This window comes from Mobula hypostoma, chromosome 11, assembly GCF_963921235.1.
Source record: "Mobula hypostoma chromosome 11, sMobHyp1.1, whole genome shotgun sequence".
In the NCBI taxonomy this organism is placed as follows: domain Eukaryota; kingdom Metazoa; phylum Chordata; class Chondrichthyes; order Myliobatiformes; family Myliobatidae; genus Mobula; species Mobula hypostoma.
The window spans coordinates 9,244,824-9,272,799 of NC_086107.1; the positions used below are offsets into that span (position 1 = coordinate 9,244,824).

The 27,976-nt window shown below is 44.1% G+C and overlaps 1 protein-coding gene across 4 annotated transcripts in view; it reads right to left on the reverse strand.

The window, feature by feature from the left end:
• wt1b (WT1 transcription factor b) overlaps positions 1-27,976 on the reverse strand; it is a 151,243-nt gene that overhangs the window by 27,759 nt on the left and 95,508 nt on the right. For all 4 annotated transcript variants that reach the window (XM_063061640.1, XM_063061639.1, XM_063061643.1 and 1 more), the window contains exons 4-5: positions 25,088-25,190; positions 17,428-17,578 (exon numbers count right to left, since the gene is read on the reverse strand). In XM_063061640.1, coding sequence (XP_062917710.1) covers positions 17,428-17,578; positions 25,088-25,190 — 254 coding nt within the window. The remainder of the gene's footprint in view (positions 1-17,427; positions 17,579-25,087; positions 25,191-27,976) is intronic.

Genomic DNA, 27,976 nt, shown 5'->3' on the forward strand with positions numbered 1-27,976 from the left:
CAATTAACGATTACAGTATAACCACAATAATCTGACAGCTTGGGTGTCTTTGGTGACTTTTGGATGTTACTGTATTTAATATCCAAACACACTCTTATTTCACTTTTTTTTTACAGGTTACACAGTGATACACAGAACATGGAACGCTACAGCACAGTACAGGCCCTTTGGCCCATGATGTAGTGCCAAAATTTTAACCTACTCTAAGATCCATCTAACCCTTCCCTCCTATGTAGCCCTCCATTTTTCTGTCAGTCATGTGACTATCTAAGAGTGTCCTTAATGTATAGGCCTCTACCATCACTCCTGACAGGGTGTTCCAAGCCTTCACCACCCTGTCTAAACAAAAACTTACCTCTGACATCCCCCCTTATAATTTCTTCAAATCACCTTAAAAGTATGCTGCATCCTATTAGACATCTCCACCCTGGGACAAAGTCTCTGGCTGTCCACTCAATCTATGTCTCTTGCCTTCTTGTACACCTCTATCGAGTCACTACTCATCCTCCTTCACTCGCTCAACCTATCCTCATAAGACATGATCTCCAATGCAGGCAGCATCCTGGTAGATCTCCTCTGCACCCTCTCTGTTACTTCTACATCCTTTCCTTACTGAAGCAAACAGAACTGAACACAATACTTCAAGCGTGGTCTAACCAGAGCTTCAAAATTATCTCACAGCTCTTGAACTCAGTTCACCGACTTATGAAGGCCAACACACCATACGCCTTCTTAACCATTCGATCAACTTGCACGGCAACATTAAGGTGTGAATGGACATTGACTCTACACTGCTAAGAATCCCACAGTTAACCCTGTATTCTGCCTTCAAATTCAATTTGATATAACAAATTTTCCGGTGAACTAGTAAGTTTGATGGCAGTGGGAAATATACAAGCACTTGGGACTGCAGTCCCAGTTTGACCTCTGATTCTGTACTGGAATTGGAGTCTGGGATACTCCAATTCAGAATACAGGGACTGGAGTATTTCTGACTCCAATCCCAGTTCTAGCCACCCCTCATTACTCAGTCAGACCCAGGTCCATTCTACAGTCTGGATGTAAGTCCTTCACCTGAAACATCGACTGACCATTTCTCTCCTTTGATGATGCCTGTCCCCCTGAGATCCCCCAGCATTTTGTGTGCTGTTCCAGATTAAGTTTCACAGCCCACTGTACTCTGTACCCCCAAGCACATTCCGTATTAATGCCAGGTATCCAGGGCACTAGTGCAGTGTGTAACCTGTTATCAGTTCTGAAAATTCAGATCCGGATCATTGGACCTTGGGAAAGGATATGATTCCTACAAGTGTTGGAGAATGAGGGGAGATTTGATAGAGGTATACAAAATTATGAGGGGTATAGATAGGGTAAATGCAAGCAGGCTTTTTCCACTGATGTTGAGTGAGACTAGAACTAGAGGTCATAGGTTAAGGGTGAAAGGTGAAATACTTAAAGGGAACCTGAAGGAGAACCTCTTTGCTCAGAGAGTGGTGCGAGTGTGGAATGAGCTGCCAGACGAAGTGGTGAATGCGGGTTTGGCTGCAACAGTTAAGAGAAGCTTGGATGAGTAAATGGATGGGAGGGGTATGGTCCAATGGGACTTGGCAGAATGACAGCTCGACATGGATTAGCTGTGCCGAAAGGCCTGTTTCTGTGCGGTGGTGCCCTATGGCTCTATGACTCCCATTATCTCAGCCAGTCTAATGCTCAACCACCATTAGTACTGAAGGTCTAAGCATCAATCTAAATCCAGCTACAAGTGGGTTCTCACTGTGCTGTGTTGAACACAGAGCCTAGAACAGCACAGCAGAAGAACAGGCCCTTTGGCCCACAATGTTGTGCTGATCCAACTAAGCCAAAGATACCTAACTCCCTTTACCCACACATGCTCCCTATTCCTCCATTCTCTGCAAACTCACTTGCCTTCCTAAAACCCTCTTAAATGCTCCTCTTACACCTGCTCATCACCCCTTGTAGAGCATTCCAGGCACCCACCCCTCTCTGTAAGCAAAAACTGCTCTACTCATCTCCTTTGAACTTTCCCACTCTCTATTTAAATGCTTAGCAGTCTATCTATGACTTTCATCATTTAAAACCTTCTATTAGGTCTCCTCTCAGCTTCTGCTGCTCCAGAGAAAATGACCTAAGTTTGTCCAACTTTTCCTTATAGCTCATACCCTCAAATGAGCGTATAGCTCAAATGAGGAGAAGATGGCGGCGCGACGCAGCGCACAGCGGCCACTCCAGTGGTGATATCTGTTATCTGTCAAGTAGGGGGCCGTGCACAATCCTGATTTGATGGAGGCAGACATGAGAGCACGGAGGAACATCTGGTGAAACTTCTGAAATGCCTGTTTCGCTGCCGCTGCTACTGTGTGGTCCAGAATCTCCGGAAGGGAAGGCCCCGAGTCCTCGGCTTTGCTTGTTGCTCGGCGGCCGGGGTGCGGTCGAAGCGCTCAGCAGAGATGGTGCTCGGTGCTCGAAGTTTTCAGAGTCGGCTGTGGTCGGGTGCTTCCAGGGTGCTGCATCGGCAAGTTTGCGGCACTGGAGGTTCATGGCAGGGAGAGTTTCTCCCTTCTACGGTCTACGTGACATAATGGGTTTTCGGGACTTTGAGACTTCTTTTACCGTGCCCATGGTCTTTCTTTATCAAATTCCGGTATTGCTTTGCACTGTTGTAACTATACGTTATAATTATATGGTTTTTGTCAGTTTTAGTCTTGGTCTGTCCTGTGTTTCTGTGATATCATACTGGAGGAACATTGTATCATTTTTTAATGCATGTATTTCTAAATGACAATAAATGAGGACTGAGCGTCCTCATAATCTAATCTAATCTAATGCCCTCTAATCCAGGCAGCATTTTAGTAAACCTCTTCTGCACCCTTTCCAAAGCCTCCACATTGTTTCTGTAATGGGGCTTTCGGAACTGAATGCAATACAGATGTGGCCTGACCATTGGCTGCTAAAGTTCACGTATTACCACAGATGCTGCAGTTCAAAAGTACCTCAGTATTAGTAAAATGTTATAAGACTTCCTGAAGTCACAAATGGTAATATATAAATCACAAAGTCTACTCTGAGCTGCTTTGCCTTGCTTATTTCCCATTTTTATCTGTAATTTAGGTAATTTACAGCCCATAAAATTGAACTGAAGTGATCTCTTCAGATGTGTCGGCCTCTCAATGTCCACCGCATGCTATTGCTATCATTTCGCTTCCCCCCTCGCTCTGATCTGCCTGCACCTTCAGGCAGCCGCTGCTGGTCACCTCGCCTATTTCTCGCATCCACTTGGTGGCGTGTCAAAAGTCAAATGGCTGTATTTGCTTTATTGTAAAAACACGGAAGATCATACGGCCAAGCGAAAATGGCCGGGGCTCGGTGGGGTGGGGGTGGGGGTGGGGGGGTCGTTCGTGCAACATTTCAGAGTTGCTTCAGCTTAATTGATTTTGTGTCATCTACAGAAACTGTCAGAGGTGCTGAAAGTGGTCAATTACAGTTTGACCACAGAACCTCCTCCAGGGACTGCGGCTCTTTGCAAGTTAGTCCTTGACATATTAAAACAAATTCTGGTAGCACACTGCAGCGACAAAAAAAAAACCTTTGCTAATGTTCCTGCAATTAAAACAGTTTGAATTTTTCTACATATCTTTGATTCTCCAGCATTTTTATGAAGTCATATGTTTTAGATATTAGAATGAAGTAAAAGGCTATGGATTGAATTAAAACTTGGAAGATAATGTATGCTCTTTTTTTAAGCAATATTAAAGTGTTCATGTTTTAAAACATATGGCTTGGGCTGTGTCAGATGTTATGCTTGGCTATCGTAGGCAATATCTCAAGATGAACTGACATTTACCCACTGCTGTCTTCAGACTTTCACAGCACTGCCTTCAAGGTTCAGGTTTTCTGACGTGTTTTCACAGCAACTAAATGTCAATTGGAGGTCAATTTCACTCAAGCAAAATCCAGAAAGAAAACTTTCCACATACCCAGGTGGGATAGCTTTTGAGTGGGGCTGTACTCCTTCAGTACAAATAAATTAACTGGAAGATTCTTATTGGATGAGACGCATCAAGAGATATGGAGCTATGAAGAGCCGACGGGGCTGTGTAGAGATTGGCCGTGATCAAGTTGAGTGGCTCAATAGGCTTATTGACCTGGTGTCAAGTTCATAAAGTTTTCATTTTCCTATTGGTAATTTATTTTTTGATATGGACCCAGTACATAAAGGGGTATGAAATAGGATGACAAAATCTTAAGAAACAGATGTGTGTTGGCTTCATCCATAAAGAGGGGAAGTAAGCACATCCAAAATGCTGCCATCATCTCCAGTTCACAATAGCTGCTTCAAAGAAAATGTCTATGGGATCTTTCTGGAAGATTTATTTCTATTTTGTTTGGTCCCAATGCATCTCTGAAAACATCATCTGACAATCCTATGGAATTTTAACTGAAACTGCAGTCCCATCTGTGTCTACAATCCGGCAGAAGGATTTTTTGCTTCAGATGACAAATTACCCTTCCTTTCGACAGCCCGTCACTTGCAATCGTCCCCCGGTTCGTTCAGTATGGGTTTCCTCTGCCTTCAGGAGGAGGACGGAGAGCTGGTTGGGGTGAGATTTAGAGGAGCTGCTACTGCGAGTTGCAAAAATGTGGGCAGGGCTATTGAGGAAGGTGAACTCCAGGGTGGAGATGGAGTCCTCTGTTGTGGGGGCAGAACCTTAGATTGAAACATTCGGCCTTCAACCATTAGGAAACTAGTTAATCTTACGGCCTTCAACCATTAATCTAATGACTATAATGGGTTCCTCGTGAACCTGGGAGCATAGAAATGGGATCTGATTTTGGCCTCATCTTGTCCATTGATTCTCTCATATATCAGCTTTAGATGTACGTAGTGATTCAGCTTCCACAGCAGTCTGGCTCAGACATTTATAACCTTAGAGCACAGCAACAGACCCTTTGGCCCATCTAGTCCATGCTGAACTATTATTTTGCCAAGTCCTGTCGATCCGCAGTTGGACCATAGCCCTCCATACACCTCCCATTCAAGTACTTAACCAAACTTCACTTAAGTGTTGAAATGGAACCCACATCCACCACCTCTGCTGACAGCTCGTCCCACACTTACACCACTCTCTGGGAGAAGAAGCTCCCTCTCAGGTTCTCCTTTTACCTTTCACCTTTAACCTATGACCTCTAGTGTAACCGCAGGGCAAAAGTTACTGCTCTCCTTAGAATTAAATGACCATCCCCCCCAACTTGAAACTATGCCCCCTCGAGATGTAGATTACCCCATGCAAATGGAATCTTTCTCCCCATCACAGTAGTGTAGCATTTAGCATGACAGTATTACAGTTCAGAGCGTTGGGAGTCCAATACCAATGTCCTCTGTACGGAGACTGTATGCCCTCCCCGTGGAATGCATGTGTTTCCTCTGGGTGATCCGGTTTCCTCCCACAGTCCAAAGGCATACTGGTTGGTCGATTAATTGGTCGTTGTAAATTGTCCCGTGATTGAGCTAGGGGTTAAATCGGTGGGATGCTGGGTGATGCGACTTATAAGGCTGGAAGGGCCTATTCCGTGCTGTATCTCGAAACAAACAAATAAATAAACTCTCCTGTGGATGTGATACGTTGCATAAGCTCATCTCTCATTCTTCTAAACTCTCAGGAGCTTGAGCCCAATCTGCTTAATCTTTTCTTGTAAGTTCATTCCCTCATGGCTGGAATCAATCCAATAAATGTGCCTCCAAGGTAAGTACATCCTTCCTGAAATAAGGAGACACACTGTACCCCAGTATTCCAGATGTCCAACTAGAGTACTGAACAATTGTAGTGAAAAACGGCCTTTGTTTTCCACCATCTTTGCAGTGAAGGCCTTTATTCCACTGTCGTATCATTGAATGGAGAGGCCTACAAAAAGTAGTGGATACAGCCCACTCAGTCACTGGTAAAGCCCTCACCACCGTTGAGCACATCGACATGCAGCGCTGACACAGGAAAGGAATGCCCCACCATCCAGCTCAGGCTCTCTTTTCACTGCTGCCATCAGGAAGAAGCTCTAGGAGACTCAGGACTCACACCACCAGGTTCAGGAAAAGTCATGACCCCTCAACCATCAGGCTTCTGAACCAGAGGGGACAATTTCACTCAACTTCACTCACCCCATCACTGAATAGTTCCCACAACCGATGGACTCACCTTTAAGGACTCTTCATCTCGTGTTCTCGATACTCGTTGCTTATTTATTATAGTTATTTTGTTTGTTTTTCTTTTTGCATTGACACAATTTGTTGGCTTTCTGCACATTGGTTGTTTGTTTTGTTGAGTTGTCTTTCATTGATTCTATTATGTTTCTTTGTATTTACTGAGAATGCCCACAAGAATATACATCCCAGGGTGCTATATGGATACATAAATGTACTTCGAAATTAAATTGACTTTGAACTTTGTACTTGTGATCAACTTTGAGCCCTGTATCTAAGAAAGAATATGCGGGACTGCCGATGGTCCAGAAAAGGTTCACAAGAATGATCCCAGGAATGAAAGAGTTAATGTATGAGGACTGATTGATGTCTCTGGCCTGTACTCACTAGCGTGTAAAACAATGAGAGGGGATCTCATTAAAACCTATCAAATAATGAAAGTCCTCGATAGAGTGGACATGGAGAGGATGTTTCCATTAGTAGGAGATTCTAAGATGAGAGCACAGTCTCAGAATAAAGGGAGGCCACTTTAAAACAGTGAAGAGAAGGGATTTATTCAGCCAGAGGGTGGAGAATCTCTGGAATTTGTTGCCACATACGGCTTTGGAGGCCAAATCATTTGGGATGTTTAAGGCAGAGATTCATAAGCTCTTGAGTAACACATACAAAATGTAGGAGGAACTCAGCAGGTTAGGCAGCATCTATGCTGAGAAGTTTCAAGCTGAGACCCTTCATCAGGAGAAGAGTCAGGAGACCCCAAAACATCAACTGCTTATTCTTCTTCATAGATGCTGCCTGACCTGCTGAGTTCTTCCGGCATTTTGTGTGTGTTACTCTTGATTTCCAGCATCTGCAGAAACTCTTGTGTTTTTGATAGGCTCTCGATTGGTAAGGGCATTAAAGATTATGGGCAAAAGCAGGAGAATGGGGTTGAAGAAAAATATTCAGCCATGATTGAATGCCAGAGCACACTGGTCAGCCCAAACCTGCTACTATATCTTATGGTCTGACTTGGATTTTCTGTGGCAGCCATGGCATGGAAAGTGACTTGGGGCAAAATAATGTGGAAAAGGGGTAAATTAAATAGGTGTTATTCCCCCTTATAAATATTCCCATCAGCATGTAAAGGGTGCTCACAGGCGCTTCCATAGGGAAATGTAACGTCTCTGGGAACATCTGGTTCTTGCAACTTCAAAGTGGGTTGGGAGCTTGTGCATTGTGAGTACACTAAAGGTCTACATTAAATGGAAAAAGGAGTGCACTGCCCCACAAAGCCCACCCCCATCCCTAGTGAGGGCTCCTCCTGCACCGGCTGTGAAAAAATTGCAGTTCCACCATCAGCCATCCCAGAACCCACCAAGCCAGGTCATCCTCAATCCCTTGGGTCTGTCCGAGAAGAAGAAAGTGTAAACACAAGGGATTTTGCCATCTTGCTGAAGGGTTTCGGCCTGAAACGTCGGCTGTTTACTCTTTTCCATAGATGCTGCCTGGCCTGCTGAGTTCCTCCAGCATTTTGTGTGTGTTGCTTTGGATTTCCAGCATCTGCAGATCTTCTCTTGTTTGGGGTTCTGCAGACGCTGGAAATCCAGAGCAACACGCACAAGAAAGAAGAAAGGATAGACCTCATTACATAGTGATGCAGTTTCTACTTCCTGCCCTTCCACTCTGGGGCTTTAGTAAGCCACATCAGGCCTAAAAGAGTGACAGCCAGATGCCAGTCACTCTGTGTTGGGAGGTGTGGTAATCTGAAGATGATCTCAAAGGATCAGATATAGATTCATTCCACCGTTCCTGAAGTTGATCTAGGGGGAATTTTTATCAAGTTCTGTGTTGTTATTCATGTCCACGAGTGTGTCCCACAACACACTCTTTCATCATTTTCTGGAATCATTTTAACTTTGATCAGTTTTGCAATCACATCAAGCTCAGTTTACACCTATCTCCTCTGCAGTGACCTTGAAGCAAGCCTTGAGCACGGCTATAGAATGAGGGCCAAGACCTTGAGGTTAAAAAAAGGAAGAACAATTGTCAATCTCTGTGTGACATTTGTCCCTCTCATGTGACTAATATAGAAATAGTATTCTGTTCCATAGCCAATGCCAGTGGAAGGATATCAAATTTCCTTTGGAATTGCTTAAGATGCATATTTATCCTAATTTTTCAGCATGAACTTCCATCTAGCAGTAAAATTCCAATGGATTTCCTGAAAGCAAATAGTGGTGCCAAAATTTAGACTCAATATTTTGAATCATACAGCACACATAGAGGGACATTTCCCCCTCGTGCCTGTTGTAGCACCATGAAATTAAGATAATCAGAGATCACTTGCTTGTTGTTTTTCTCCAGCTCATTTTTAATATACTTCCTTTCCAGTGCTAAGCCGTTTTCGAAAGAAAAGACGCATTTTGATTTGTGTTTTTTTTTGTTTCTTGAACATGTCACAATGTAAAACATTTCTTTAAAAACAATCGTTAATCTCTCTTCTTTTGTCTTAAGTTAATGTGTTCTAGTTGTCTCCCTGACCAATAGTGTTACCACAGTTTGGTTTAGAGTCAGAAAGTCATAGAGAAGTACAGTACAGAACTGGCCCTTTGGCCCATCTAGTCCATGCCAAGCCATTTAAACTGCCTACTCCCATCAACCTGCCATAACCCTCCACACCCCTACCATCCATGTACCTATCCAAATGTCTGTTCATCGTTAAAATCGAGCTCGCATGCACCACTTGCACCAGCAGATCGTTCCACTCTGTCAGTGGAAGCTTTTGTCAAAGGTTTCTCATTAGATATTTTAAAAGGCAACGTCTACAGATAGAACACTGTACTGTATAATCATTTTAATGTTTCAACAGTACCCATCACATCAGTCTTAATGAGATACATTCTTTTTTGAGATAACTGGGGAATAATGCTAACAATCACAGAATCTTCGTAACCCAGAAGAATGTTAACCATGGAGAAAGCAGTTCACCACATCATCCCAACTATAGTATTTGCATGATTACTTTCTGTTTTAAAATAAAGAGAAAAATCAAAACATTTCTTTTGCAAAGGAGGAGGACCAATCGTCCTTCACTGTTAAAATTAAAAATAAACATTGGCTGGAGAATGGTCAAAAGTCACCAATAACTCAGGAGTGGAATGCAACTCTGTGACAGCTTCGAGAGGAAATGCCAGCAAAGTGTGGAAAAACATTCCCATAAAATCATCACTTTCTGGAACGGGTTGGGTCCAAACCTTCTGAGAGGATGGTGAAACATTTTGTTGATTGCATAATAATAGATAGACAAGAGGGAGGGCCCAATGATGTTAGAAGATCACAGTGCCCCAGAAGTGCAAAACTTCACAAATCAATCTCTCCTGAAAGCACTTTTTATTTAAATACACTATCAATTATCTTAAAAATGTTACCTCCTGTAACTAATAAAGTGGCTACTAAGCGTATGTTCCTGCCCTTCTGCGGCTGTAGTCCACCCATTTCAAAGTTCAACATGTTGTGCATTCAGAGATGTCCTTCTGCACACCACTGTTGCATCGCCTTCCTATCAGCTTGAACCAGTCTGGCCATTCTCCTCTGACCTCTCTCGTTAACGAGGTGTTTTTGCCCACAGAACGACCACTCACTGGATGTTGTTTGTTTCATGTACCATCCTCTGTCATCTCCAGAGACAGTTGTGCATGAGAAACCCAGGAGGCCAGCAGTTTCTGAGATACTGAAACCACCCCATCCGGAAGCAAGTCATTCCATGGTCAAAATCACTTATACACACATAAAAGTTGCTGGTGAACGCAGCAGGCCAGGCAGCATCTCTAGGAAGGGGTAGAGTCGACGTTTCAGGCCGAGACCCTTCGTCAGGTTGCGGCGTTCACTGCTTGCACTCTCACGCCCTCACACCCTCTCCATGAACTGTTTGTTCTTCTGCCATCAGGCAAACGTTACAGGAGCATCAAAACTAAAACCACAAGGCTACTAAACAGCTTCCTCCCACAGGCAGTCAGACTGCTAAATAGCTGCTCTACCTGACTCTGCTTTGGACACTTTTAACTTGCATTGGACACTTATAACTTGATTTTAACTGACATGTGGCTGTTGTGTTTTACTATTTATTGTTATGTTTATTATTTAGTGTTGCCTTTGTTATGTTATAATTGCGCTGCTCCTGGGGAACGCTGTCTCATTCTGCCCTGCAGAGCTGATGTATGGTTAGAATGACAATAAAGTTTTTTGAATCTCTCTGAAATTCCAGCATCTGCAGATTTCCTCGTGTTTGCATCAAAATCACTTCGATCACTTTTCTTCCCCCTCCTGTGGTTGGTCTGGACAGCAACTGAACCTCTTGGCCTTGTCTGTGTGCTTTTGTGCATTGAGTTGCTACCACGTGATTAACTGATTAGGTATTTGCATTAATGATCAGCTGAACAGGATACCTAATAAAGTGGCCACTGAGTGAACATCCAATAGAAAAACCTCTGCTTCACACAGCTCTGAAGTCTGAAACTAGAGGGCTAAGGTGAGAGGGGAAAGATTTGAGGGGCACTCTCTTTATATTTAAGTGGCAGGTTTTCCACACAGGGAGTGATGTGGGTATATTGAAGGAAGTTCTAGAAGTGATTACCACACTTGAAATACTGTGTATGGTTTTGGTGTCTTTAGTTAAGAATTGGAGTCAGTCAAGAAGAGATTTACTGGGCTAATTCCAAGGTTCCTTTACTACAGCTAAACTTGTCAGAAGTATGCACTTTGAAGTTTCAAGGAGTTATCTGGTTGAAGCATATAGATTCAGTCCCCTCTGAATGCAGCTGTGATATTGTCTCTGATTAGTAATACAACTCCCACCTCTTCTTTTACCCCCTCTCTATCTTTGCTAAAGCATTGAAATCCTGGGACATTAAGCACCCGTTCCTAACCCTCTCTCAACCAAGTCTCTATAATGGTCACAACATTATAAATCCATCTGCTTATCTGTGCTCTGAGTTCATCACCTTTACCCATTATACTCCTTGCATTAAAATACATACACTTCAGCATAGGTTCACAGAGTTGCTTTCTGCACAGTGTAACAGTCTCGTATTCAGCAGCTTTGGCCTCTGCTGTGACCAGTTGGATATAACAATCCAACCTGAATTACAAATCATTCCCAAATAAAGGATCCTCGGCCCACGTTGTCCATATCAACATCGGACACAGAATTGTACAGCACAGGAACGGGGTCTTCGGCCCACACTGTTGTGCCGGATTAATGACATTAGTAATCAAATACCTAACAAACATTTTCATTCCGATTCCATTCCCGTTCTGATGTGTCGATCTATGGCTTCCTCTTGTGCCAAGATGAGGCCACCCTCAGGGTGGAGGAGCAACACCCTATATTCCTTCTGGGTAGCCTCCAATCTGTTGGCATGAACATCAATTTCTCTTTCCAGAAAACAATTTTTTCCCACCCCCTCCCTTCTTCTTCTATCCCCTTTTACCTCTTCTCACCTACCTATCACCATCCCCTGGATCCTGTCCTCCTTCCCTTTCTCCTGTGGTCCACTCTCCTCTCCTAATAGATTCCTTCCTCTCCAGCCCTTTACCTTTTCCACCTACCTGGCTTCACCTATCACCTTCCAGTTATCCTCCTTCTCCTCCCCCCAGTTTTTTATTCTAGGGTCTTCCCCCTTCCTTTGCAGTCCTGATGAAGGCTCTCGTCCCAAAATGTCAGATGTTTGCTCATTTCCGTTGATGCCGCCTGACCTGCTGTGTTCCCCCAGCACTTTATTGTGTCGTGCTTTGGTAAACATATGAGGCTGGTATTCTTTAACGTCTGATCTCATTGAGACACTTAAGGTGGTTAATGATAGATAAAATGAACAGCAGAGACCTTCTACCAGGGCAGCAGTGGCTAATACCAGGTGAGATCCTTTGAAGGCGATTGGAAGAAAGTTTAGGGGAGATGCCAGAGGTAAGTCTTTTACACAGGACGTGGTAGGAGCCGAGAGTGTACCGACAGGAGCTGATGCATTAGGGACATTTAAGACAGGCACACAGATGAAAGAAAAAATGGGGGGCTATGGGCTATTGTAGGAATGAAGGATTAGATTGATCAAGGAAGAGGTTGAAAGGACAGCACAATATTATGGGCCGAATGGCCTGTTCTGCGCAATACTTTCCTATGTTCCATGTAATCACCCACAATGCAACTGAAAGGGGGAGCAGGCTTAACAGCCAGGTAGCCTCCACCTACAACAATCCCTTTCATCCGTGTGAATGCAATAAGCCATCACGAACTTCTACAACCAGTTCTGCTCATAGATCTGAACATTCCCCACTGCATTACACACAGCACAAGTATCACAGTCTCCACAGGAATAGATGGAAGAAGGCAGCTGGTGGGGGGAAAAATAACTGGACTTTCTTTAAATTGCCAGGGCATCAAAAGGAATGGGGTGAAGGCAGGGGTGTGGGGATGACTGGAAGAATTGGATCAGCCCATGATTGAATGGTGGAGCAGACTCGATGGGCCGAATGGCCTACTTCTGCTCCTACATCTTACGGTCTCGTGGTCTAATTTGTATATTAGTGCACAGATGAGTAATTTGTTAGATGTTTGGAAGGTGTAATATTTTTAGGCATTTTAACAAATTATTTTTCATGCTACTGAATAGTGATGCACCTCCAAGAGGACCACAACCTTGACATAAGGTTTGCATGCCTCAGTGACCTGGAGAGCGAAATTGGCTGGAATCAGGGCTTTATGCTGTGACCCCTCTTGGTAGGGTCACCTATGCCTAACAGGTTAAAGGGTAGAAGCCGGACCTGTCCTCCAACTTCAGGGGTTCAGCCGAGGGTTAACAACACTGACTGGCAAAACAATTTTTTTTATGGAAACAGCAATGAAGAATTCTTCTACGTCTGAGTGCGACGGTATTCCTGAGTTTCCAGCTGGAACTTGCATGATTGCCAACTGTGGAAACCGAGTTACTGACGTGATGAAGGAAGCCCTGAACACCATTAAAGACGGGGGACCTTCATTGCTGCCCTAACCGCCAGCTTTGTGATGGGCAGTAGAGAATAGTGACCCTGATAAAAGCAATTGTTCTGATAACTGAGGCAGCACGGCACTGAAGGGATTCCCCCAACGCTTTACAGCATTGGCTTAAGGTCAGGGTTCAATTCCCGCTGCTGCTGCCTATTTAGGAGTTTGTACATCCTCCCTGTAACCCCATGAGTTTCCTCTGGGTGCTTTGCTTTCCTCCCTCATTCCAAAGACGTCAGGGTTACTGTTTGTGAGTCGTAGGCATGCTGTGTTGAGGCCAGAAGCATGGCGATACTTGCTACCCAGAACAACTCTCATCAATTTGATTTGATGCAAAACAACGTAACTCACTGTATTGTCCATGTACATATGACAAATAAAGCCAGTCTTTAATCTTTATTTTCAACTCACAAGCCTGGGAGTCTGGCCACACCGGCTATCAAAACCATTCTGTGAGAGCAGCCACAGTGTGCAGAGAAAGAGCCTCACAGCTTGCTCAAGTGCTGGGAGCTAAATTCCTAACGGAAAATTGAGCCAAGGGTTGCCATGGAAACAATCCCAGAGCAGTAGAAGCTCCGCCTCAAATTTTGCCTCAGTGTTTGAGACCATTAGGGGATCAGCTATTTTGGATTGGGTATTGTGCGAGGATGTAATGTTGAGGCTTTATAAAGCAATGGTGAGGCCTCACTTGGAGTATTGTGAGCAGTTTTGGACTCCTTATTTAAGAAAGGATAGGGTTCAAACGAGGTTCTTGAACTTATTCTGAGATTGTAGGGCTTGTCATTTGAGGACCATCAATGGGCTTCTACTCATTGGAACTCAGAAGAATTTTGAAAGACCTGGATGGAGTAGAGAGATTGTTTCCTATGGTGGGGGAGTCACACTCACCTACCAGTCCTCTTAGAGGGGTCAGCAGCGAGCAGTTTCGTGTCCAATCGAAGTGGACTGGAATATTAAAACTGGATTTTTGTGCAGCCTAATTGACGCATCTTTGGTTTATTTATTTATTTTGTATGTAGAGGTAGAGCACAGCACAGGCCCTTTCAAACCAAGGAGCCACACCAACCAGCAACCCACTGACTTAATCCCAGCCTAACCACAGAACAATTTACAATGACCAATTAACCTACTAAGCAGTACATCTTCGGAATGTGGGAGGAAGGCAGAGACCTAGAGGAAACCCATGCATTTACAGGAAGGGTTGGACCAACTCCTTACAGACAGCATTGGAATTCAGCTTTGAACTTCAGCCCCAAGATGTAAAGCATCACGCTAACTGACGATAGCAGTTCTTTAGCCAGAGGGTGGTGAAGCTGAGGAATTCATGATGGAATGGTGGAGCAGACACGATGGGTGAATGGCACCATTGGTATGATATATATAAAGTTTTAAGAGTGTTTTGCAAAGCTAGAGCATACTTGAGCCATTTACATCATAAACCACGCAATGTTTTTAACCTGGATTGTGAATGACCAAATTATAAATATGTTCTTATATGATGTATTATGCAGAGTGCACAGAAAAATCTCCCCTTTATACTAGTTCAAAGCACTGAGGCAACTAGCCCTAGAGTTATGTTTTTAATCGATATATGTAGTATCTACAGCTTGTCAGCAAGCTTATTCCGCTCGAGTTTCCCACTGGAGTTCTCAATTCCTGTTACTGACAACGCTCCCCTATTCTTGCCAATATTTATTATCGGGATTCTCATTGGGAAAATGTTTCTCAACTTGACAAGTCGACCTTTCACTTTTTTTTTATGATTATGATATGAGATTTAATTTGTAGCTCAAGTCAAGAAAGTGCTCGACCATTCAAAAAAAATCTATTATATTGGTTTACAATCTTGAACTGAGTACATACGGGACAAATCTTGGCCGGTATTATCATATAATAAATTCGACTTCCTTTGGGGTTTAGAAGTTAGGGATTTTATAATTGGCAGGCATTTAAACCATTAATGGCCATAACATTTGGCTAAGTTTCAAATAGGAAATTTGGATTTCAAGGTAATATGTCCCAAATCCCCCATATGGTGGAAGCTATCCTGGATAAATACCTTCATTCAGGAGGCAACTATAACTCACTCTCAACGTTGTCACGCGTTCAGATATTTATTGCACAATCCCTAATAGATTCTACCTGGAAAGGATTGAGTTCTAAATGGGATAACGGCCCAGGAATAGAAGATGAAGTTGTTTTTGATGTTACCTTGTCCTCAGGATGCTGAATTCAAAATAAAACCTAAGCAGATGAGATTCTGCAGACGCTGGAAATCCAGAGCAATACACAAAAGTGTCGAAGAAAGCCAACGGGTCAGGCAGAAGAGGAGAGGAATAAAAAGTCAACATTTCGAGCCAAAACCCTTCATCGGGACTGGAAAGGAAGGGGGAAGAAGCCAGAATATGAAGGTGGAGGGAGGGGAAGCAGTACACGCTAGAAGATAATAGGCGAGTGGGAAGGTGAGGGGAGGAGGGGATGAAGTGTGAAGCTATGAGGTGATTGGTAGAAAGGGAAAAGGGCAGAAAAGAAGGAATCTGACAGTAGAGGAGTGTGGACTGTGGGAGAAAGGGAAGGACGTGGGGCAAAGTTAAGATGGCACTGAACAGTGACTCCTTTGCCTACATCTTCAGAAACAGCTCTATTTCCATCTTTAATATCTCAATTTTTCCCTTTCAGGGTTCTTTTGAAGAGCCTAACATGGAGTTACAGGCTGACCAGTTCTTTGCAGGAATGGGACCCGTTCTTGACGTTTCAGGACTGGCTGTGTTCGGCACGCGAAGGGTTCAGCCTGAGAGTCTGGCTCGGATTTGGAAGCCTGGGTCCTCGGGTCTCTGGAGATGGGCAGATCGAGGGTCAGTGTCACGACAGGAGATCCGTATGTCATCGAGGGAGTCAGAATATCTGCTGTCTGCCCAAAGACCCGGGATCTTTGAGATCTTCAGGCACAGAGCTCGAAAAAAGCGACGTAACAGACTTTTAACATCGTAAACCAGCGAGTTGTTTGTTATGTCTCCCCACTCGCTGGGAAAATGGAGACACCTCCCTCTCGCTTACTAGAGAGAGAGAACCTGTGGTTTGTCGAATACCAGGTGACACATGAAGTCTTTGGGGTAACTGCAAGTCTGTGTCTTTGCTATTGCTTTGCTCACCCTTGAGTGCTCAGTGGTGGGTGCCAATGCTTGTTTTTGCCTGTTGGGTGAGGGGGGATCATTGCTGCTGCCACTTACGCGCGGGAGGGAGGGGAGCTGGGGGGGGGGACTTTGGGGTTCTTACGTTTAACCGTCATTTATTCTTTGGGGCACTCCTCTTTTCGTGGATGTTTGTGAAGAAGCAGCATTTCTATATTGTCTACATTTCTCTGGCATTAAATTGAACCTTGGAACCAGAGACAGGTGATAGGCAATTGGGGAGAAGAGAAGGGTAAGAGGGGAGCCAGAATAGGAAATGAAAAAGCAGCAAAGGGGGAGGAGGGGGACGTTACCAGAAGTTGGAGAAATTGAAGTTCATGCTGTAAGATTGGAGGCCACCCAAACAGAATATAAAGCGTTGCTCCTCCAACCTATAGTGGCCTCACCATGGTAGTAGAAGAAGCCAGGGACTGACATGTCAGGATGGGAATGGGGAGTGGAATTAAATTGGGTGGGTACCAAGAGATCCCCCTGATTCATCTACCCTGAGGTCAGGAGGTTATTTTCCAGGCAGCAAGTGGTGGCTGGCAGGATGGGAGCGGGCTTGGCTTCATTATTCAATCTCAGAGGAACTAAACTGTCCCATTAGAGATGATTAAAGATTAAAGGTTGGCTTTAATATATATAGAAATATGTTGTTTTGTGATGCGCTGGGGCAGACTGCAAGAGTCACCACACTACCAGCACCAACACAGCATGCCACAACTCACCAACCTACTGACCTGTACATCTTTGGACTGTGGGAGGAAACCAGAGCACCCAGAGGAAACCCACATGGTCACAGGTGGAACATATGGAACACATTTGCAATCCCTAGCACAGTTTTAATACCAGTTTGAATGGTACCGCTCCAGCTCAGCCCCATTCAGCTAGAGCTCATGTTTTCTAGATGGAGCTGAGCCTGGCCCCTACTTCCGGTAAACTTGATGCGCGTGACTGGATCTTCATTCAACCTGGTTAGTTACAAGAGAAGCCCCGACAAGCCAAGACCACACAGTGCTTACCTGTGTGCTTCCTGCTATGCATCTGCAGGTGGGAGAGCTTGAAGTAACGCTTGTTACACCCGGGGTATGGACACATGAAGGGGCGCTTTTCATTGGCTTCTGTGTTGGCTCGGACAATGGTTGGAGCCACGCCTGGAACTCTCCGAACATCCTGAAACAGTAAAAATGCACCGCATTACATTGGCACTGCATAACCTTCGTACTTAGTCCATTCTTAGATTCGAAAGCAGTAATGGTATAATAGAGTCACAGAGCACTACAGCACTGAAACAGGCCCTTTGGCCCATCTAGTTAATGCTGAACTATTATTTGACCTAGTCCCACATGGGATGTTGCACAGGCATTATTATGATGCACGTCCAAAATACTGAGCAGTTTCCCATTCTGTCATGGTATGAACTGACCGTGTAGGTTTTCCTAATCCTTTCTTACAGCTAAGAGTAGAGAAAAATATTCAGCCTGGCATACATTTGTGTGCTTATATCCAATAACCCCTCCTTATTTCCCTTTCAGAAGTTGTTCTGGAAAATACTCCACCGTCCTTCTGGATTGTGCACAATGAACTATAAAACTTTTGCTCATTGAAGTTTCCGATGATAGATCAGACAATCAAGCCTGGACCCACAACACTTCCTCGCTAGTCAAGAAGGCACAGCAGCATCTACCCTTTCTGAGGAGACTGAGGCGTGCAAGGCTCCCCGCCCCCATTTTGGCAACTTTCTGCAGCAGCAACATCGAGTGTGTCCTGCCCGGATGTATCATTGTGTGGCACGGGTGCTGCAAGGCATCAGACTGCAAGTAAAAACAGTAAAAAACTGCCGACAGGATCACTGGGGTCTCCCTTCCTCCCCCCCCCCCCCCAATTTATGACATTTACCAGGAGCATTCTAGACAAAGGGCCCGGGGCACTTTTGAGTATCCCTACCACAAGTAATCACTTTGACCCTCTACGGTCAGGAAGGAGGTATAGGAGCAGCAGAACTAAGACTGCCAGGCTTCCCTCAGTCTGTGAGAGTAATGAATACCCTGCCGCCCCCGAGGTCTCAGCACCAGGACAGTGCACTGTTGGTTGTTTACCCGTGCGGCGCACTTCACATTCATTTTGAATAGAACTTTATTAACTTATATGTGGTAATATGTTGGTTTTGTGTGCTGTGTGAGATATATGCTCTGTGGATATACTGTGGTCCGGAGGAAAGTTGTTTCATTTGGTGGAGTATGTGTACAGTCGGGTGAACTTGAACTTCTTTGCTCGACAGTTCTGGGAGTAAAACCAGCCGTTCCAGCTGAACCGACTCCCAAAGGGAACAGTAAACAAGAGATGCTGGAAATCCGGAGCAACACCCACAAAGTGCTGGAGGGACCCAGCAGGTCGAGCAGCGTCCATGGCAGGGGCTTCCAATCTCTTTTACGCCATGGGCCAATACCATTAAGCAAGGGGTCCATGGACCACAGGTTGGAAACCCTTGCTCTATGGAGAGGAATAAACAGCCCCCATTTCAGACCAAGACAGGTTATTCCTCTCCATGAATGCTGCCTGACCTGCTGAGTTCCTCCAGCATTTTGTGTGTGTTACTCCCAAATGAAACATCTCTTTACGTACTCCTTCAAAATCAATCAGAATTTTAAATCTCCGTCTAACATTCTTTGCTCTCAGCAGAACAATCCCAGTCACCCTGGTCTCTCTACACATTTTCAGCTCATTTTTCTGGCTTTATATATAGCAGTGTGTATTTGAATAAGCTTAAGTCTGATTCCCTTGCTATTTTAATCACAACCTGTAATTATTTGAAATCACAAAGCCTTGAGGGAAAACTGAGGTGTAATAAGAATTTCAATTATTTAATTTGCTGAAACCAGGGATTCATTCCCTCCAGTCCCATGTTGAAGTTTAGCCAGATCTTCCCATTACTCAAGTTCAGAGCATAGAATGCAGAAGAGTACATGTCCTCCAGCTCACAATGTTGTACCGACCTATAGAAACCTACTCAATGATCAACCTAGCCCTTTGCTTCTGTGAAAGCAAATGAAAGTAAAGCCCTTTCCTCTGTGAAAGGCCTTAACTGCAGGGTTTACTGCTCCGTTGTGGAGATATTCATCATATACCATAGATTCATGGAGTCATACAGCACAGAAACAGGCCATTCGGCCCACTAAGTCTGACTATCATGCACCCATTTATATTCATCCTACATTTTATACCTCCCACATCCCCAAAACCTCATTCCAGATCCAACCACTAACCAGCATACTAAAGGCAACTTGACAGCCTGCAAGGCTCCGGGATGTGGGAGGAAGCTAGAGCACTCAGAAGTAACCCATGTGTCCACAGGGAGAACATGAAAACTCCACGCAGACAGCGTCGATGTCAGGATTGGACACAGATCGCATGGTAGCGTAGTGGTTAGTGTAACGCTATTACAGTGCCAGTGATCCAGGTTCAATTCTGCCGTTCTCCGTCAGGAGCTTGTACGCTCTCTATATGACTATGCGGGCCCGGTCATGTGGGTGTAATTGCATGGCACAGGGCCTTTGGGATAGGGGAGCCTGTTACCATGCTGAAATCCTAAATATAAAATAGGTTAGCATGGCATGATTACAGCTCGGGGCCTCAGAGTTCAGAGTTCAATTCTGGTGCTGTCTGTATATTCTCCAGATGCTCCGGTTTCCTCTCACACTCCAAACATCTACTAGTTAATAGGTTAATCAGGTTAATTTTATTTATTTATTGAGATAAGTATGGAGTAGGCCTTTCAAGCCCTTTGAGCTGCACCACCCAGCAACCCGATTTAACCCTAGCTTAATCACAGAACAATTTACAATGACCAGTTAACCTACCAACAGTACATCTTTGGACTGTGGGAGGAAACTGGAGCACCTGGAGGAAACCCATGCGGTCATGGGGAGAAAGTACAAACTCCTTACAGACAGTGGTGGGAATTGAACCCAGGCCGCTGGCACTGTAAAGCATTGCGCTACTGTGCTGCCCCAATGAGTGGGTTGCTGAACAATGTGCTGTGCTGGGCTGGCAGGGTCTGTTCCACGCTTGATCTCGCAATGAAATAAAACAAAAATAGAGGAGTGCAGCGGGTAGTGCTGCTGCCTTAGAACACCAGTGACCAAGGTCTGAACCTAACCTTTGGTGCTGTGTAGGTAGAGCTTTCATGCTCTTCCTGTGACCACTCGCTCCTCTCCCTCACCCAAAGGACAAACTGGTAGGTTATTTAGATACTATAATATACCCTGTTCAAAGTCAAGTTTATCGTCAAATCTTTGAGTTCCTGTACATGTATGCATAGGTGCAACAGGGAACTTTCATGCAACAACATCACAAGCAATTAGCATTAGAGACACAGCGTTCACAAAATTAAAGATAAGTTACGTACAGTTTTTACAAGAAACAACACAACTACAATAAAAAAGTCCACTGTGGAGAGAAGCAACCGGGCCATGGACAGTCCCAAGCCAGGCTGCAAAGGGAGGAGGGATTGGCATGAGGCTAGTCACGCCATCTCGTAAAAGCTCAGTGCTATAAAAACACCAAACCCAAGTTCCAAAGACCTCATCCCTGGAAGAAGGATCTGCGAAGATGAGTTACAGCTGGGGACCAACTTGAAAGACTATCTCAGGACAGCTGTTGGAGAGCTGTTGGAGGCAGCCCATGCCCCAGTTGGGTTGGTGGGCTGAAGTAAGTCAGTAATGCAAAGCGGTCAATTTGTTGCTATACTGAGGCAGTGATTATGGTTGTGCAGGTTGTTTCAAGGGAACAGGCGATTTCCCTGCACTGCCAGGGATGGTGGAAGAGGCAGATACATTAAATACATTTAAGAGACTCTCGGACAAGTACATGGATGAAGGACAATTGGAGGGTTATGTGAAGAGGTAAGGGTTGGTTTAATTTTAGAATAGGTTAAAAGGTCAGCACAACATTGTGGGCCAATGGGTCTGTGTTGTGCTGTACTTTTCTAGTTTCTATGTTCTATCTGTTCTATTTTTGAACCCAGTGGTGTGGGACTTCAGGCTTCTGTACCTCCTGCCCAAATGTACCGAAAGACGATGGTCATGACCAGCATATGTGAATCTTTGATGATTGATGTGGTTTTCTTGAGCCAACACCTCATGTAGATACTTTTAATGGTGGGGAGGGATACCCCCGTGATGTAATGGCCTGAGGCTGTGAAAGAGAATATAATGTAAGGAAATATGATCCGAAGCCTCAAACCCAACAGGCTAAATGGCCTAATTCTGTGCCACAGTAAGTAAAAATTAAGCTATACCAGACACCCCTACTACACAGGGGACAAGGGCAACAGGTGTTTGGGAACATTGCTCTCTGCTAAGACGGAAATACTTTCAGAATCAGAATCATGTTTGTTAACACTGGCACTGTATGTCATGAAATTTGTTGTAATACAACAAGAGTATATTGCAATGCATAATAATAAAACATTATTATAAATTACAGTAAGAAATATATATATACACACACATACACAGAGATAGATAGATATATGAATATATAGCCATTTCCTCTCTAGGAAAAAGTCTCTGGCTGTCCACACAATCTATGTCTCTTATCATCTTGTGCACCTCTATCAAGTCATTTCTCAACCTCCTTTGTTCCAAAGAGAAAAGTCCCTAGCTGACTAAGCCTATCCTCATAAGACATGCTCCGGTAAGTCTCCTCCACACCCTCTCTAAAGCTTCCACATCATTCCTGCCTCTAACACTGCCAGGTGTGAACCAATGGGTTCAGACCAGAGTTCTCCACACCAATACTCCTCAAATGAAGCAAGGGAGGAGGAATGCTGGAGAGATTGCTTCATATCAATATAATTGAAAGAGTTGACAGGAAACTTACAGGGAAGTTTCCAGGACTTGAGGACCTGAGATACAGGGAAATGTAAAATAGGCTAGGACTTTATTCCCTGGAACGTAGGAGAATCATGGGAAATTAATAGAAGTATATAAAATGATGAGGGGTGTAGATAGGGTGAGTGCAAGAAGTCTTTTACATTGACGTTGGATGAGACAGGAACCAAAGGTCATAAGCTAAGGATGGAAGTTGAAATATTTAAGAGGAACCTAAGTAGTAACTCCTCCACTCAAAGGCTGGTGATTGTGTGGAATGAGCTGCCAGCAGTAGTGGATGAGGGTCTGATTGCAACATTGAGAAGTTTGGATAAGTACATGAAGGGGAGAGGTATCAATAAGCATAGGCAGAATAATAGTTCAACAAGGCTAGATGGGCCGATATATCTGTGCTCTATGAGTATAATCGATAACTTGTATGATGGGCTAGTCAAAAGAGGAAAACCCGAATAGATTTAATCTCAATGAAAGTTCAAAGTAAATTTATTATCAAAGTACAAATTTGTCACCATATACAACCCTGTGGTTTGTTTCCTTGTAGGCATAAATGGTAAATCCAAAAGACACAATGGAATCAATGGAAGATCGCACCCAAGAGGACAGCTAAACAACCAATATGCAAAGAACAACAAAAGAGAAAAAATAATAATAATAAATAAAGAAACAATAAATGAGATTAAGAATCCTTGATTGTGAGTCTATAGGTTGTGGGAACAGTTCAGTGATAGGGCAAGTGAAGTTATGTCTTTCAGTTCAGGAGCCTGGTGGCTGAAGGTTAATAACTGTTCCTGAACTGGGTGGTGGGGTCCTGAGGCTCCTGTCACTTCTTCCTGATGGCAGCAGTGAGAAGAGAACATGTCCTGGGTAGTGGGGTCCCTGAGGATGGATTCTGCTTTCCTGTGACAACACTCTATGTAGATGTGCCCAATGGCAGGGAGGGCTTTTACCCGTGATAGACTGGACCGTATCCACCACTTTTGGTAAGATTTTCTGTTCAAGGGCATTTGTGTTTCCGTACCAGGCCATGATGCAACCAGTCAATAAACCCTCCACCACATATCTATATAAGTTAGCCGAAGTTTTAGTTGTCATGCTGAATCTTCTTCGCAAACTTCGAAGGAAGTAAACACACAGCCCTGCTTTCTTCATAATTCTCAAGTATTAAGAAGACTAAGAGATTCTCCCATTGATGATTCCAACTTCAATCAAAAATAGGAATAGTGTAAATGGGGGCTTGATGGTTTGGCACAGACTTGGTGGGCCAATCTGACAAGATGTCCCTTGGTGGCCTGTAACTCTCTGTGACTCCATGATATGCATAGGTTTTGAATGGGATGTCAAAGGTCAAACTGTGAGGCTGTTTCCCCTTGAGGGAGTATCTGGTATTAGGGTACACAGCTTCAGAATAAGGGAATAAGATGTAGATGAGGAAGAATTTCTTCTCTTGGGCAGCCATGAACCTTTGCCGTTCACTATCCAGAGAACTATCCAACAATGAGATGGATAGATTATTAAAATGCTTTACTATGGAGGTCGTGGAGGAAAGTAGAGACCTGAAATCAGATCAACTCTGATCTTATTGGATGGCAGAGAAGATGAGCAGTGCTGTATTCTGCTCCTCCTTCTTATGCCCGTAATCCAGAAAGCACGTTAATTTTTAGAGTCCTGCGGATCAGTCTCCTCCTTTTAAGATTAAATGCAGGAGATTCTGCAGATGCTGGAAATTCAGAGGAACGCACTCATATACAAAATGCTGGAGGAACTCAGTAAGTCGGGCAACAGTTATGGTGTTTTAAAGTATCTATAGTGCAGGAATGGGGGTTAACAGATGGAGGGGAATGGGGGGCTGACTAGAATGGTGAATCAGATTAACTACCTGGGGAAATGGGGCTGAGAGGAATAATAAATTAGCCATGGTGGAATGGCAGAACAGACACAATGGGCCAAAAAGCCTAATTTTGTTCCTATGTCTAATGGTCTTATAGGAAGAATCTTTTAAGATGGCGCGAAGTTTTTGTCTTAATAGCCCTATAGCACTTTCCAGAAGGGAGTGTATGGAAAAGGCAGTTCGCTGGGTGAGTAGTGTCTCGAAAAATGCAATGGATTATAACCTCTCTTCTCTTTATTATGCATCGCCCTATCCTTGCAGCCTGAAGCACCATCTGTTTAGAAGAGTGTAGAAAGCAACTCTATAGTGTCAGCGGGGTCAAAGTGTTCACATTTTCATTTTCCATGGACAAAAACCATGGCACAGATAGAAGTGTGTTGTAAAGTCAGGGTGTGAATCATGGTCTCCCTGTCAGAGAGGAAGTCATAAATAACCTGCTCTATCAGTGGTTGTGATATATCAGAGAGAAAGGTTTCACTGAGAAGATAATGTAATGATTAATATTCAGAATGAAGTACAACAAGTGCAGATAAAATCAGTACTGATTGAAACTATTCTGCCAATTTCTCAACTATCTCCAGCAGACTGGGGTGATAGTTGTAAATCTTCAGACAGCTGCCATGTTGACTGGTTTGCAAGCCGATGATAGAACGAGTGTCAAATCCACATTTTTTTTTCAATCTGCTGATACAAAACAGGATCTCTTCTCTGCTGCTCCCTAGGCACCGGGAAAACCTCAAATTAGAACCATCTGCATACACAAGTGGTCTTGTAGTTGCGTCTACTTTTCACACTGCCTGCAGTCGGCTTTCTCAAGGGGTCAAGTGCAAAAGGGTTGGGTTGGGTTTCTCAGAAAACAGCAGAGAAACATATGGCGGAACATAAGCCAGTATTACTCACCTGAAGCCCTCGGAAGACACCGTGCGTGTGTATTCTGTACTGCGTGCTACAGCTATACAACATCGGAGCGTTGTGATTGTCAGTCTCGTATCCCGCTGTGTGGCTGAAAACAAATGATTGGTCAGTCAGGACAGGATGGCAGAACTATGATCACATTTCCCCCTCCATTTACTAAATCCTAAAGACTTTAAAGATGATCTTTATTTCTCACATATACAGTGAAATTTCATTTGCGTGATTGACCAACTCAGTTCGAGGATGTGCTGAGGGCAACCCGCAAGTATTGTCATGCTTCTGCCGCCAGCAGTTCGCTTTTAAGAACATGGTGACAATTATTCCTATAACAACAGAATGTGAGGCAAGTCACATTAGAAATTTATGTGGTTCTTTTCGCCATTTCAGGATGATTCAGTCTTTCACAGAGAACGATATTTTTTTTAAACACAGGTCAGTTGCTGTTGTACTGTAGAGAAATGTTACACCAAAGTACCCGCTGCAAAGATCCAAAAGATTCAAGATTCAGGATTCAAGCTGAACACATAAACTGCTGGAAGAATTCATCAGATCAGGCAGATCTCGGGAAAGGAATACAGAGTTGATGTTTCAGGCCAAGGCCCTTTATCATGACCTTTGACCCTTGGATCAAGATTCAAGATTGTTTATTGTCATCCTTCAGTATGAGTGTAAAGGAAAACAAAATGATTGTTACTCTGGATCTGATGCAGCATAAAAACCACAATATATGAAAAAATCAAATCAAATCTATAACACACAATGTACAGTAACTATGCATACGATTATCTTATATATATAGTGTAGCACATGGCCAAGTAGTTAAGGCGTCAGTCTAGTGATCTGAAGGTCGCTAGTTCGAGCCTCAGCTGAGGCAGCGTGCTGTGTCTTTGAGCAAGGCACTTAACCACACATTGCTCTGCGACGACACCGGTGCCAAGCTGTATGGGTCCTAATGCTCTTCCCTTGGACAACATCGGTGGCATGGAGAGGGGAGACTTGCAGCATGGGCAACTGCCGGTCTTCCATACAACCTTGCTCAGGCCTCAGTCATCATCAAAAATCGATGGACAGCCAAAGAAGATATATATATACACACACATAGACTGACTGTATGTTCATAAAGTGACGCTAGGTGCAGGAGTATCTGAACATGAGGTGAGTCTGACAGGAAAGGACGAAGTGATTCTTGGCTAAAGGAACTCTTCTAGGTAGCAACACGGTATATGAAAACAGGGTAAAGCAGTGACTGTCAAGAGTAGGTATGAGGTGTGGGGAGTAAGTGTAACTTCATGGGGGAGGGGTGAATGGTGCTGAGGGGGCTGTAGAAAGGAATTGCCCCAAAAGCAGCACAATTATCATCTACCAGGCCACCTGTTTTAGTGAAGTTGTTTGAAGGACAAACACTAGCTAGGACACGAGGGAGAACTTCCATCCTCTCCTACAAAAGGCATCATGGAATATTTTGCATTAATGAATTCACTCCAACTTTTACTAAAATCCTCGAAGTTTCCCTTGGTCCTATGGAACAGAGAACAGTTCCAGCACGGGAACAGGGCCAGTGGCCCACTATCTATGCAAACCATGATGCCATTTTAAATAGTGGAGGGTCTCGGCCCGGAGTATCACCTGTCTGTTTCCCTCTGTGGATGTTGCTGAATTCCTCCATCATTTTGTTTCTGTTGCTCAGAGGTAACTATCCAAACTTGCCAACCTCTCCTTATACCTAATACTCACTAATCCAGGCAAATTCTGAGTTCTTCTGCACCCTCTCCACATCCTTCCTGTAATGGAGCAACCAGGACTGCAAACGTTATTCCAAAATCTGGCCTAACCAAAGTTCTGTAAGACCATAAGACATAGGAGCTGAATTGGGCAACCATGCACTTAAGGTGAGAGGGGGTAAGTTCATAGGAGATAAGTGGGGCAATTTTGTTTTAAACAGCGAAGAGTGGGTGCCTTCAATGTGCTGCCTGGGGTAGTGGCAGAAGCAAATATGACAGAGGCATTCTAGAGGCTCGTGGACAGGCACAGGAATGTGCAGGAAAAGCAAGGATACGGACATTGTATAGGCAGAAGTTAGTTTATAAACACCAGAAAATCTGCAGATGCTGGAGGTCCAAATCAACACACCGAAAATGCTAGAGGAACTCAGCAGGTCAGGCAGCATCTACGGAAATGAGTAAAGCAAAAGCCGAAACCCTTCATCAAGACTGGAAAGGAAGGGGAAGAATAAAAGGGTGGGGGGAGGTGGGGAAGGAGGATCGCTAGAAGTTGATAAGTGGAGCCAGGTGGGTGGGAAAGGTAAAGGGCTGGAGAAGAAAGAATCTAATAGGAGAGGAGAGAGGACCAAAGGAGGAGGGGACCCAGGGGGAGGTGATAGACTGGTGAGGAGAGGTAAGAGGCCAGAGAGAGGAATAGAAGAAGAAGGAAGGGGGGGGGTGGGAAAAAATTGTTTTCTGGAAAGAGAAATTGATGTTCATGCCAACAGATTGGAGGCTACCCAGAAGGAATATAAGGTGTTGCTCCTCCACCCTGAGGGTGGCCTCATCTTAGCACAAGAGGAAGCCATAGATCAACACATCAGAACGGGAATGGAATCGGAATGAAATTGTTTGTTAGGTATTTGATTACGAATGTCATTAATCTGGCACAACAGTGTGGGCTGAAGTCCCCAATCCTGTGCTGTACAATTCTATGTCCGATCTTGATATGGACAACGTGGGCTGAGGATCCTTTATTTGGGAACGATTTGTAATTCAGGTTGGATTGTTATATCCAGCGGGTCACAGCAGAGGCCAAAGCTGCTGAATACGAGACTGTTACACTGTGCAGAAAGCAACTCTGTGAACCTATGCTGAAGTGTGTGTATTTTAA